The sequence below is a fragment of the Colletotrichum fioriniae genome (assembly GCF_027942845.1).
Source record: "Colletotrichum fioriniae strain IMI 355084 chromosome Unknown scaffold_17, whole genome shotgun sequence".
In the NCBI taxonomy this organism is placed as follows: Eukaryota; Fungi; Ascomycota; class Sordariomycetes; order Glomerellales; family Glomerellaceae; genus Colletotrichum; species Colletotrichum fioriniae.
The window spans coordinates 150,571-164,197 of NW_027076853.1; the positions used below are offsets into that span (position 1 = coordinate 150,571).

Consider the following 13,627-nt stretch of genomic DNA (forward strand, 5'->3'; position numbering starts at 1 on the left):
AACATATGATTATTTGCTGAACATAGATAGTGAAGACTCTCTGATACTTGTTCTTCTATTCATTATTTTTCTATCACAATCTTGAACTTTTCACCCACAAACTAGTTTCCTACGCTGTCTGTATTCAAGCACTTCGCTATGGTGTTGACTGTATTGTTTGATAAACCAGTGCTTGGATACACTGAAATCCTTTTCTGAGACATTGCAAAAGCCTGAGACATTTCTATGCCTACTTACATCAAGTTTTCATGCAGTCATGTTAATTACACCTTCAAAAACAATGGTTTCTTGACAGAACTTGTGTTTCATACATTTCGTTTCAAGGCTCATGAGGCTTGGGAAATCTACCAAGATATGCTTTCGAATGCAAGTAAGACGTAAAGAAGCGATGTGTATCTTTCAACTAAATTGATATGCCCGTATACTAATTCAAAGTTTACCTATTGGTGAACTCGAACTTCAACTTAAACTCTTCGAGAACACCCGAAGCCATCGGACGTTTTCTGTCTTCGCCGTGTAGAGTCTTTCCATTACTGTCTCTTCAGAAGCTCATAGATAGCGGACGAAACATCATGATGAACTGGCATAAATAAATCATTACTGGGTCTCAACAGACCCTGCCAATTCTTCAAAAATGGACCGTTGGATCCTTGTCCATGCAACCTACCATTTCTCTATAGAACACCTAATGTTTCTGACATTTTTCTGTAGTACCAGGCATCAAAACTCATTCCCATCTCAAACCCATATTAAAATGAAGGCTGGTCGCCAAAAGTCGGCGGACGGTGCGAGTACCCGAGGCAGCGAGGCGCTCCTAAGGGTAACCCTAAGCCGTAGCCTGCTCTTCCACACCACACCAACAAAGGTATGCATCGGGAACTGCAAAATGTGCTACGCTTTAATTCGAAGCTTCTTGAACGAAACAAATACGTGTCACCAATATGCAATATTCCGCACCATAAGCGGCAGCTCTCGGAGTCATAGACGCCCCGTTGAGTTGCTTGACCGGCACGTCCTGCTCCTTTTTCCGACTTTCTACCCCAGGATGAAAAAAGAAGGTTGTGAGTCAAACCTGCCTAGATCTGGCATGTGTTCGCGATCTTGGTGTCATGCGCGATCTTGTTGTTGAACCGTGAGTATGCCCGTAGCATTAACCTGGGCACCTTATGCAGCTGCTCTTCAGCCTGGCAGCCCGGCAGCCCGGTCTTAGCCTGGTCTCGAATTGATTTCTAGGCACAAATGTGCACATGAGATGTTCTCATCTTATATACAATTCCTGGGCGCGGGGATGGATTTTGCTACCCCAGTCCCCTCCTGCTGGTGTTGTAGCTCGGATGCTATCTGTACTACATTGAATGCCAAGAGATCAGCCACACCGCTTGGAATTGCAGATTATCTCGGAAGCATATCTGCCATTCTCCGTGAAAGGTTGCCCAGCTACCTACCGTTCCCTTCGCCAGTGTAGTTGCCTTACACTACTCTTTCCTACGTGACGTAAAATATTCGTTCTGAAATCCGATCACCATGTCGTAAGGCTCTTCACGAAGACATGATCAGTCTGAAGAAGGCAGGGCTAGGCAAGATGCAGCGACTCAAGAGACAGAGTGGCCAATTTACAGCCTGAATCGTTCTCAACGATCTCGGTGTGGCAATACCTCGAGATGCACATCCTCTTGCCCGTGCGTCTCTGATGAGATGTGCACATCGATGTTGAGCTTCACCAATCCAGTCTAGATGAGCAGTCCAGGAATGTGCAGAAATCCCATCATTATGATGGTCGCTTTTCTATACTTCGCCCATATTGAATCCAAAATACTCCTGGCTTCTTCAACAGTATTAAGCTGACCAGAACCGCAATGTTATCATATCTTGAGATGGCAATTGGGTGAACCTGACATCCCTCTATAACCTAACACCATACCACGTGCCTACGCAATTGGACGTCTCAAATAGCCTGCTTCCTCCAATGCTTCGAGGCAACCTACTCACTCAAAATTCGTTGGCCCACACATGTGATATCTCGAAACTTGCTCAACATTTGTAACCTTGATGATCTGATATGCACATCCATTCCACTAAATCTCTGGTATTCGAAAGCACGCCATACCGAAGCTTAGAAGTGCAGCAGTTGGTACTTGTTCGACAACAGGCCAATCGCGGCAAGTCGGAAGAGCCCGTTACGCCCTTTCCCTCTTCAAGGGTGATAAGCACTGCTTGCAGGGTGCCGTCCTGCGTAGAGCAACCGCTTGTGGAACGGCGTACACGCCGGATCCCCGCACTTTAGGCAGATCATGAAGACCGGTCAGTAATAGTCGAACTAATGAGAGTTTAACGCCGGGCTAATCTCCTTCACCTGCATCCCTTGCCTACCAGAATTATCTGGAAGAACATCAGGTGCCAGGCTGCCATGATTGCGCTTCGAATTCCCAACTTCCCCGCGATATTGGAACTTCTCCTTTATGTGATTCTGGGCCAAAACACGCCGATTTCGACAATGATGTACATTATCACGGCTACATTACCATCAGCCAAAAGCCTGGTCAACAGAGGGGTGCATGCAGCTGCCTGCGTGCCTTGCTGCATGTCATCCGCAGCTATCTGTTTGGTTGTGCCAGCTACTTAGGTAGGTTGGGGCTGTGCAACCCCTCATCGAGAACTTGGACAGAAGCTCTCCTGAAATCAGGATCTGTTTCCCTGATAACAACCCTTGCACTAATCACTGAACTCCAGTTTCTCCATTCCGTTCATTCGTAATGACAATAGCGATCTCATGCTCATTCCAACAACATCCAAGCTCGGAACTATTGAATCACCATGTCGTTATCACCCGAATAGTGCTTCTAGACATCAATGTTTCGGTGTGCAATGACGAGCAGAATGACAAATGTCTCACCGGGAAGTTGGAATGGAGGGGTTCGAATAGTGTCTTGTGGCTTCCCTATCCAAGTAGAGGGTGCATGCCTTGCATGATCTGCGGGCGTTGATAAGTGCAATCATGGTACCCATCAAATTTCAAGCCGGATGGGACCCAACCAAGGTACACACATCTTTGAGTACACCAAGAGAAAATACCACCAGAGCGTGTTGAACGTCCAGTGCAGCTCAGCAAATATCAAGCAATTATGGAAAAGGCCAACAGTCGTCGATTGAACTGGACATAGCCATTTAGCCATTGCTTCATAAGATTGTTTTTCAAGGCGAATGAACATGAAACTTGCGGTGAGATTTGTAGAGCTGCTCACAGCCTGTTCTTGTACTGTAATAAGTTTTCGAAAACGATTGGCGCGTTTCGCTCGCGCTCGTGCTACGCACGAGAACGGCACATGGCCAACAGGGATTGAGATGCGAACTTTTGTTTTGTCTAAAGCTGGCTGTTCGTCTAACTAGTATGCAATTTTCAAGGCATGACGTGCAAGGGCTGCCAAACGAGGCGTCCAAATCCGCCTGGGCTAGATATCGGATTTGCAGGGGGAGACATAGGCTGCAATGCGAGACAAGCAACGTGAACTTCAAACACTCCATAATTACAATATCTGTTAGAACCAGACTCCCAAACAAATTAATACCCGTACCTGATGATACGCAGCTCGTTAACGGCGACTATTCTCCATCCCACCGGTGACTGTGTCTTTCGGTTGTGCTTGCCCACCGAGGATTTAGAAAGGCGGACTGAATCCCTCTGGCAAGCTGACTGCGGGATCGGGCGGCGCTGACAAGTCCGGAGAGGTTAGTGACCTGACGATCAAATCCCACGACGACCGCAGGATGACGGAGAGATATAAGCAACATAAGCCCCACCCGTGTCCTGAAGGAATTGACTCTCTAGCAGGGCAATTATCAATCAATGCGAAAGTTAGGTATCGGCGCTCATAAGTCCATTGAGATATCAAGTCCGGCGCATGGCGAAGTTAACCCAAGTTCTGATCCTTTATAAGAGGATCAACGCAAAACCAAAGCTACTTAACTCTCTAGGTCCGAGCTCGCAGCGAATCCGAAGTAAGGCAGCTAGGCTGTGACCAGGCACCGCAAGGCAACCACTTAAAAAGCGCCGTTGTAACACCTTTGCGACGCAGTAGTTTTGGACGAGAGCGGACCCAAGCCGACAAATACCCCCATGCGCAGTCAGCGTTCAGGGTCCGCGGAACCGGGCGTTGGTCAGATCAATTAAACATTACCAATGGCTCCCAGCATCCCGGAATAGTTTCCGTGGAGATCGGGTTGACGGACGTCTACCGTCCGGCATCGCCGGACTGGACCTGAACTCACGGCGAGTTTCGGGATATTTCAAAGCACCCGACAACCCGACCTCTGACGAAGAGGTGTCATTGAGGGAAAAGACATGTTTTGCACATGTTTTGCACAATTGCCTTAGACTGACAATCCCCCGAGGTGATTCGGCAAGTGCGGTACCTAATGCTGCAAGATTCGGTCTCCAGCGGGATCAGAAATCGGTTTCGTAAAGGTGCATGTCCCGTGCCTCCCGGTCGTAGTTGCCCCAGATCTACCTTTTGCTCCGCCGCAAAGTTACGACACCTAACCCGCGCCATTCTCTTAACCATCCGGGCGTCGAATTGAAGCCGCCTTGTCGGCCGAGAAAGCATGTTGGGGGCAGAATTGCGGGCGTACGTCGACGGTTTCGTCAATATGGTGGCTGGGCTCGGATCACGCGTAGCATCGTCACCGACGTCTGACTTCAATGGTGGGTTGCCTTGTGAAATTACATTCCACATTGATGGCACCTTGGTGATGATTACCTATCCAATTGTCGATGCGTGTTGGTTCATGTTTGCGTGCAGGTTACCATAGAGGTTGCGCGCGTCAAGCTGTCAAGCAGGCTAACTCCGGAGGTGGAATGTCTCAAACTTTCATGCGTGCATTGGAAGGATCAGCTATTATCTACGCGACAATCTAAGCAGTTCCTCATTTGGATAGACCCCAATAAGCCAGGCTACTATGTAGCGAATCATTGCATACAGTTGCAAAGTCTCTGCACCGAGTTCCGAATTCGTACAGTCATGTGCATAGTAGAATAGACTACTAGGTAATTTTATTGGCCTGAACGAACCCTTATAGAGAGACTCCGGTGCCGATCCCCGGAATGCCGACGGGATATCTAAACCATTCCGAGTACGTACATACGGTTTGAATCTGAAACAGCTCTACTGAGCATTGTATCACAATGAATGTCTATAGTTAGTTTCAAAAAGTGGTAGAACCAAGATCGATCCGATTCACTTAATTGCGGCCGGTTAGCATATGCAGTGCTGATCTCCCGCTGGGGCCGGGCCGAACTGCATCCCGCACCGGGCTTGATTCACGGCCATCTCATCAGTATCAGATAACGGAGACATTACAATCGCGAAATTGCATTTAAGAATATTTACTTTAGGCAACATAAACATACTTGAGAACAAAATCAGCCCAGACTTTGATAATGGAATCAGGGCGACCCACCTGTTGCACTTCTCCCCAGCGTATTTCCAACTCATGAGAAGCGAGCGACTCATTAGCCATACCCTGATTTGCGCTCGCCAAACTAGATGTAGCGAGAGTAACGTAGACACTATTTCGGATGTGTGGACATTCGAAATTCTTAATCTCTGGTCTGTTGCCCAAGCTTCAGATCGAGATAGCAGTTTTGTGGACCAGGTGGACGGTTCACCTTGACAGGAAGCGTTGCAGCCGACAGGAACGAAACCCAGAAACAAATGAAACAAATATCCAAAACGCCGGGCTGCCGTATCTCTATGGAAGAGAACCCATAGAAATGCCTCCCACCAAGTAAAGATACCAGTCCACCACCGTCATTGACTTGCGTCAGGGGCATCTGGAATGATCACGTCGGCACCGTCGAAGGCTCTGGTAGGTGTGACATCGGTGCTCAGATCAGGGATTTCTACATCGAATCGCGGCGCAACGCCGAATTGCTTCGCTTCCTCGTCGTAAATCAACCACTTGCCCGTTGTTGCTAGTCGACAACCCAGCCAAAGACAGCGTTGTGAGCGCTCTTCCATCATTGATGCAACCTCGAAATACTTTTCATCGTCATCCACCTTTGTGGCTGTGAACCAATCGCTGGGATAGTACTTATCGACCCAGAGGAGGCCCCGCTGCGCGAAGTCGTCCGGCAGAGGACGAGGGTCACCCTTATCTGGCCGGGGGAAGTCTTCGGACTCAATGATCTTGATGATTTCAGTAGGCATGTCCGTGGGCATGATAGTGTTAAGGAGCAAAGCAATAAGCTTCCAAGGCATCTTCTCCTCTACCAGTCCTATTGCTGCAGGGAACTGGGACAAGTGGTGGAGGAGCGAGAGGGTGACGTGTAGGTAGGGTCGGATGTTCTCGTCGCCGAACCGTCTCAACACAACATTATGCGTGCGAGCAGCGAATTCCAGGGCGTCCAGGAACTTCTGAGTTGGAGCGGTGACAGTCTCCGCCTCTTCCATTGGAACGTCTGCGTCGTCGGCACGGCCAGATTTGATGGCTCTCATGATGGGATTGCTCTCGCTACCGTATTCGAGGAGGGAGCAACCCAACGCGATAGAAATGTAGTATGCGCTATCCAGCCAGCGACGAGTGTGACGTGCGATGTGATTGTCCAAGCTGTCGATGAAGTCTTTGATAGATGATGAGAGTTGATCAGTGTTCTTACCCGAGAAGAGGATTGCATGAGCGCGCACAAAGGCCGCGTCAATCTCCTGCAGCCTCGTCTGTGTGCCATTGAGATGCGGGTCGAATAATGTCATAATTGACTCGCGAGCAGACAGGAAAGGAACTGGTACGCAGAGAGACTTGGTATAGTAGAAAAGCTGCTGTAGAGCATTGGGTCGAGCCAGAATTGCGAGGTGGTGGTAAAGGCGGCCCGTTTGGGGAGCCTTATCACTAGCCTTTGAGTACCAGTGTCGAGAGACTGAAGTCCACACTTCTCTATCCTTAAGATCATCATCCTCGATAGCCATGCTGTAATAGAGAGTTAATATGTGTGTAGCAGGAAGATTGGTAACAATGTCTGTTTTGAATTTACTGACCGATAGCGGCCCAAGTCGCCCAGGCACTCAATCCAAGTATCTTCGAAAGTCGGAACAGTCTCATACAACAGAGCCATCATCGAGTACGCCAAGTAAATGAACGTAAGCATATGTTCGAGCGAGGCAGGCAGACGGTGACGCAAAAGCTCCAAAAATGAATGAATGCCATGACGCCACATGCGGGCCGGCATTGCGTACTTGCTTGCAAGCCGACGTAATGCCGGACTTGCGGAAGGATGCTGCGAAGCAAGGAAGAAATCATGGTGTTCGTGTAGCAGAGTTCGGTGTAAAGCAATCAATGCCTGCCACTGCTCATTATTTAGCTTGGGATTGGTCTCGTTATTTGAACTTTGAGCGTTGTCGACCTCGATACACTTTGACTCAACCATGACAAGCCCGGCGTATATGCCTTTTACCTCAGCAACAAGTTGTTCTTGGCTAATAGGGCGCGTCTCTGGCTGTTTGATTAACACTTCTGTGTTATCAAAATCAGAGGAACGCGGGTGCTCGAACGTCCGACCAGAAGCTGCTCGGGGAGGGTCTGCGCCGTCTTTCTCTTTGGATCGCCCGCCATCGGGCCGTCGAGGCGTAGATGCCCCCTCCTCAGGAGTCCATAATCTGCCCGCCTTGTGTGACGGATCTCTTTGAAAGTCACTGTCTTCAGCATGGCTGGCACCAGAAGCCTGTGGTTGCTGACGGGCACGACTACGCTTTGGATGCGAAGACCTATGATCCCCATCCTTTCTCTTATTCTTTTCCGAGGAGGGGCTGGTGGCTCCTTGCCTGTCGTGCCCGGCAACGGACGTCTGAGTACTTCGGTCCGCATTGTCTTTTGATGCTGTTGTATATTGATCGGCTGCGGACTGTGGTTGATTCGACGCTGGGCGTGCTTGTTGTCCCCTAATGCTGGAGAAGTAAACGTTAGCACTGACCTATGCGGTTCTGCGACTGACGGCATTACCGTAACCAAGTCCTGTCTACTAAATCGTTTTGGTCGCTGTCAAGCCTGCTGTGGCCAGACTCTATGAAGTGCCGCTCTACGTCTTCTTTCGTGGGACGTACAGGAAACGTATAGTCGGTGCAATGAGCGCATTTTCGAAGGCTCAAGTCGTTGGCCCGCTTGTAATTTGTGAGTCTTTTGGAAAGGTCGAGACCAACGCCGCGAGATTTATCCGTCATATTCAACGTATATTCGTGCGTGTTCCGTGCAGAAGTGGCAGCAGAACGGCATAGACGTCCAAGCTTCGGACAAACGTAATTCCTGATGGCTGTTGGAGCCGAGGGAAGTGAGGAGACGCGAATTCAACAGTACTTCAGCTGGCTTCAACCCCTTCATATCATGAGGACCAGAAATCTTGCCGAATCGTGCGGACTGTTCGCAAGATTTCGATGAAAGAAAGCTAGGAAATTGAGGATTTCTTCTCACAAATGGCCTGCGAGCCTGCCTCGAGGCAACAGTGAGGCGGGTATGCCGCGAACCATTTGTCCAGGTATCGAAGCGGATGTACGGAGTACGTATCTAGGCATATATCCCCGCCCCTACCGCCACCCCCTCGCAAACATTAGCTCGGTCGCCTTACGTTGAGCCGCAATCTGGTCCGCGAACCAGCCTCGCCAGGCTGTTTTTTCTCCTGGGGACTTCCCTTCGCCCACCCCAGCTCCCAACAGCCCCCTCTCACTGCCCAATGTCTTCCGCTAGGTAGTAAGCGCACCATCGCATATAATAAGGTGCTGTCCACCCGCACCTAAATAGGCGCTCGCGCTGCCCGACAAGATCGATCTCGTCCTCTCAGATCAATGCTCAGGATGCTCTTTTGCACTTTCCGATCCTGTCATTTGCATTTTCAAGAGTCCCGGAAATGGAGATCGTAAACGGTGGAAGCCACTGCTGGCCAGCGTTGCTATGCGATGTACTCGCATCAAATGAGATGGGAAGATTTGTGCACAAATTCAAGTCACGGCGTTGGGTGCCGGGGGATCATGTGCCTTTTGTTTAGCGGCGACCGTAGCCGCTTGGGGGCCAAATTTGGCCCAACCTACCTTTCATGAAGAGTGTTCCGTGATCACTTGACGCCGGCTTACTTACATAAGTTCAACCGACCAACCCAATAAATACGGAATCATCCCGCACTTGTTCACTCTGGGGACATCATATCGTGTCAGGCCGCGGGCTTTTCTACCCAGCTGACTGTCTCGAGAATTGCTACCACGAACATTGGGCTCTGCTGACCGAAATCTCAGCCATGTGCCACCAGAAAGGTATTGACAGTGCTTCTTCTCCTACGTTCACACATCTTTCTTTTCATAAGAACACTTCGCCAGTGCGAGTTTGGGTGAGCCTTATCGTCTTGTAGTCTTGATGTCTGGTCCCAACCTCACAACCAATACTGAGCCCTGAGTGATGGGGTTTCGCACTCAAATCAACTTTCGCCAGGCTGCAGCCTGGCTACTGTCTTTTTTTCTCTGCTGTGGTGCTCGCTCCGAGGTGTCATTGGCCCTACATACTACCTCTTGCATTGGTTGAAAACTGCACTGAACCACAAGTCCCCATCTCAACTGAGTCAACAGCCACATGGGTACTACCGCGGAGAATCATCTTCAACTTCTGACCTTCCACGGAGATGGTCTTGTGGGAAAAGTTCCAAGACTTGGAGGCCTCGTGGCAAACATATTGCTTTCGACCCCAGAATGCTCGGTTCAGTCTTCTTCTTGGTCTGACAAATTTTCTCAGTCATGTGGCGACCAATCTCAACTTCTCAAGTTCTCAGCGCCACTAGGTTGGTTGGCACAGCCACACGATGGACTGCATCCCATATCGGCAAGCCCGTAAAGCAACGCAACGTTGACAAAGCAGATAATAAATCGCCCCGAAATTCTCGTACCAGCCACCACTAATCGATTTTTCCGCGGTCTCTCAACGGGTTCGAGTAATAAGATCCGACGCTCGTGTTGGTCTGCTGCAGCTGCATGGTTTGATTTGGCGGAGAGGAAGGTCCCGGTGGCCAATATCACGACAGTGGCACGTGGGTGGTTACGCATGTGTCGGAATCCTCAAAGAAACTACCAGACCCCCACACGAATTCCAGCTGAAAGCTGATAGACTTGCAGATATCGTATACGTAAGGAGGCGGCTCTTCAATAACGCCAGAGCGGATTCGAGGCTGGCTGAGCCACTAAATCGATAACCGATACTCGTATGCCTACTGGGCCCGTGACAACGTTACGACATATTCACGTTCCATAAAACCGTATATCTTCATTCGGGCCTTCTGGGCGCAACAGGAGCTGGCCGTTTACTCAATGACCCATGGAATTCGCTAGATGAGGCGTCCGGCGTCCGGAGACATTCTCATAACCCATGTGCGACTCTAGACTGAGGTTAGATATTACCAGATTCACCATTGTTCCAGCTGCCTTGCCTCCGAAGCATCTGCAACGAATCAGTGCTTCTTCTTCTTCACCGATCGTTCGGAGTGGATCGTCATGTGGCTGGTCATCATTACCACGCTGGGTTTGCCTACAATGCCTCAAGTCAGCTCTTCCGGGGCTCCCAAGAGTCAGGGGTAAGCAGCGGTACAACTATTCGACGACAGGGAAGCGTTCAGGCAACCAACGAGAGAATGAATCATCACAAGCCAATTGCAAAGTCCCCAAGGAATAGAGCAAGATGGTGTGGCCAGCTCCGTTGGCTGCATCCAGAAATCTTGAGCCTCGCTTGAACGATTGGCGGTGTCGCAAGGCTAAATCAACCCGCTGGACCCAGGACGAGGCTGCTCTTCACTGACCTACCTTTAGTTTACATCACTCAAAGTACAGAGGTCCATTGATCAGTACTCAGCATAAGCGGCTGCAGAGTACCTTTCTAGTCTCGGTTCTCTTCGGACTTTTAGGCAGAACGCAACCTTCAGCGATGATCGTACATACAGAGGCCTGAGGCTCTTTTACTAGTTCTTACGACGGGACGAATACCTCAGTACCAAACATCATTCAACCAAAGATCTTCCATCGGTCTTTGCGGACTTATCAACGTTAACACCTGAAAGGATTACAAATACTGATTGTTAAGAACATTCTAGAAATCTGGCCGGCCTACCTTATGTTAGCCTTGGCCTCATAATTCTCGGGTTACGTACCAGAATTCTCGCATTGCTCTTGAGAAGCCTTTCTTTAATCCTGCAACATAGCAATAATTCGACATTCAGCAGCCAGCAAGCCAATTAAAGCAAATTATGGAGCAGTAAAACAAGGCTGGATGTTCAGCTTTAGATCTTGGAGCCAGCACATGCATGGAATGAAACGTGGCTCCCAAGCAATGTGCACTATGTGGTTTCTTTAGAACCTCAGAAGCCGCTCGAGGTGGCCGGTTCTAACCGTCCTAGCCATAATGCTAGCCTTAGGCGCGTCACAAGACCAGTATTGATCCTCAATGCATATACACCCTATTTTTCCATTACCCTGACAAGTGCCAAAGTGGATGTATCAAGTTAGCAACCTTCCAGGAACGGCGAACTGCGCATTACTGGCCATGCACGTCATCCGAAGCATGAAAATATAGGAAATCAGATATGATCTAGGGCGTTGGCGTGTCAACCAGGTCACATTTCCCAAAAAGAGTTGTTGCATGATGCTTGCAAACGTGGCAAGCGATATTGGATAGATAGGTATTACTAGTGATAAATACCCAACCTTCTGCATGGAAGGGTCGGGCAGCACGAGGCCAGGCGGCGGGCCGGCATCCTTGGGGCTAGCTCGGAACCTCTACGACATATTGAACGACATGAGACTACTATAAAATGCGCTGGCATCAGTTGTGTTTACGAGAAAATCCTGAGGAGGTGTACATTGTTTCCAAAGATCTGGCCAGCTCTGTTTTCTATTCCGGTAATTACCTTAGGTATCATGTCGAACCCAATACTGACATACATCAAAGTGGAGCGTAGTTACGATAATAGCTTATGATGTTATCTTGCCAGTTCATAGGATAGAAGGAGCAACTGGGAAGTTGACCATCACTGTATCGGGTAGTGTGAAATTCGACCAAATGTGATTCAACGATTGTGCAAGTTGCATAGAAGTGAAGTCATCACCAGACAAGGTAGCTAGCTGCAAGGCACGGGTATTACGGATATAGAAGACTTAGAAGCATGTCAGTCATATAAGGTCTGCGCCACATCCCGCAACTCTGGAAAGACCCACTATTCCTGTAGCCGCCACAGCGAACCATTGCTCAGCGCCGTGAGGCAACCATGTCCGTGTCACGAACCCGCTTTATTATGGAGAATCAGATGTGGAGTAGCAGGGCAGGCACGGCAGGCAATGGCAGGTTTCCATATTCGTCATTCATGATTCGCCAATGCAATTGCCGTGGTTTAGATCAACAATTGGTTCAAATTCCCATCGTAATCTCATCCCATGATGAACTTGTCATGCCACCCAAGCGGAATTTCATTTCCTCTATCACCCACGGCCCTGGCTCGGCGGCATTTAAATGTCTCAATGCCGCCATGGCCGTCTTCAAAGAAGCATGGTCTAGCCAGGTGCATGGACGGCGCGTAACATGGTATCTTGTTGCCTTCAACTAGCCTCGAGGTTACAATCTTCATCACCAGTCGTTGTGGCATGATATAGAGCTGACTACTCATTTCCGTTGGTAGGCTGAACGCGATGCAGAATTCCAATTTGACAGAACAAAGCACATGCTTTCATCACGAGCCGTCGCATCACCTTACCATCGGGAGACCTGGCGACGCTTAACAGCCCCAATCTCCAGAGTCCACACCCATTGAACAACTAAACAAAGCCAGGAGCTTTACCCTACCAACGTCACGCCGCAGACCATCGTTCGTCTTCAAAGTTCTCACACCGAGCTGTCGTAGGAGTCTCCTGATATAAAGCAACAATAGGATCGCCTTAATAGGCAAACTATGCGCCTGACCGATACGCGCCTGACCCCCGACTTGGCTACGCTGTCCGGGTCAAAGGAATGGCCGACATGCCCAAGATGGCATGTGCCCATCGGTAAGGAGCTCTTAGGAGCTGTTCACGGCCAACCGATACCTCGTCATCTCGGCTAGAGGACAAACCTGATGAAGGCAGCCAGGCAACTTCACTGGTGGCTGGCCCCCATTCAGACCCAGCAATCAGCCCTACGTGGTAGCGAGGCATTGTGGCCATGGACAGCGGCACTGTGCCGTCGATAAAGACATCTTCACAGCCACGCTGTAGGATCAACGGCGAAACATCCGGAAAGTGGCGGTAGGCAGCAAACCAACAATGCCGGCAAACCTTCTCTTCAGCCATTCAATCAAAGAACATATCTGCGGTTGGTTGATACTGAGCCAGCTTGCGGGCAACACGACGCCTCACCAACAGCCACGGCGGCCGACTTATGGGCAAGCGCCATCCGATATCAAGGTCGTTGTTCGTGTCTCAGTGGACATGCTTGCGGTCTACATATTTCCGTGCTGATCCGGGGGCTGCCTGCCGACGTTCCGAGTTATGATTAACCAGCATCATATGCGATCTACACGATGATATTCAACACCAGGCATGCCGCAAGGCTGGCAACCTGGCCTGTTTGCCTCAATGCCGCGAGGCGC

General features: G+C 49.6%; 1 protein-coding gene across 1 annotated transcript; it reads right to left on the reverse strand.

Moving 5' to 3' along the window:
• Positions 1-5,804: 5,804 nt before the first annotated feature.
• On the reverse strand, positions 5,805-7,602 carry N0V96_011253 (uncharacterized protein; the record flags this gene model as incomplete). The annotated part of the gene is made up of 3 exons (XM_053198943.2): positions 5,805-6,960; positions 7,029-7,437; positions 7,500-7,602. 3 exons carry the CDS (start codon positions 7,600-7,602, stop codon positions 5,805-5,807), a joined length of 1,668 nt encoding a protein of 555 aa, XP_053043605.2.
• Between the last annotated feature and the right edge of the window lie 6,025 nt (positions 7,603-13,627).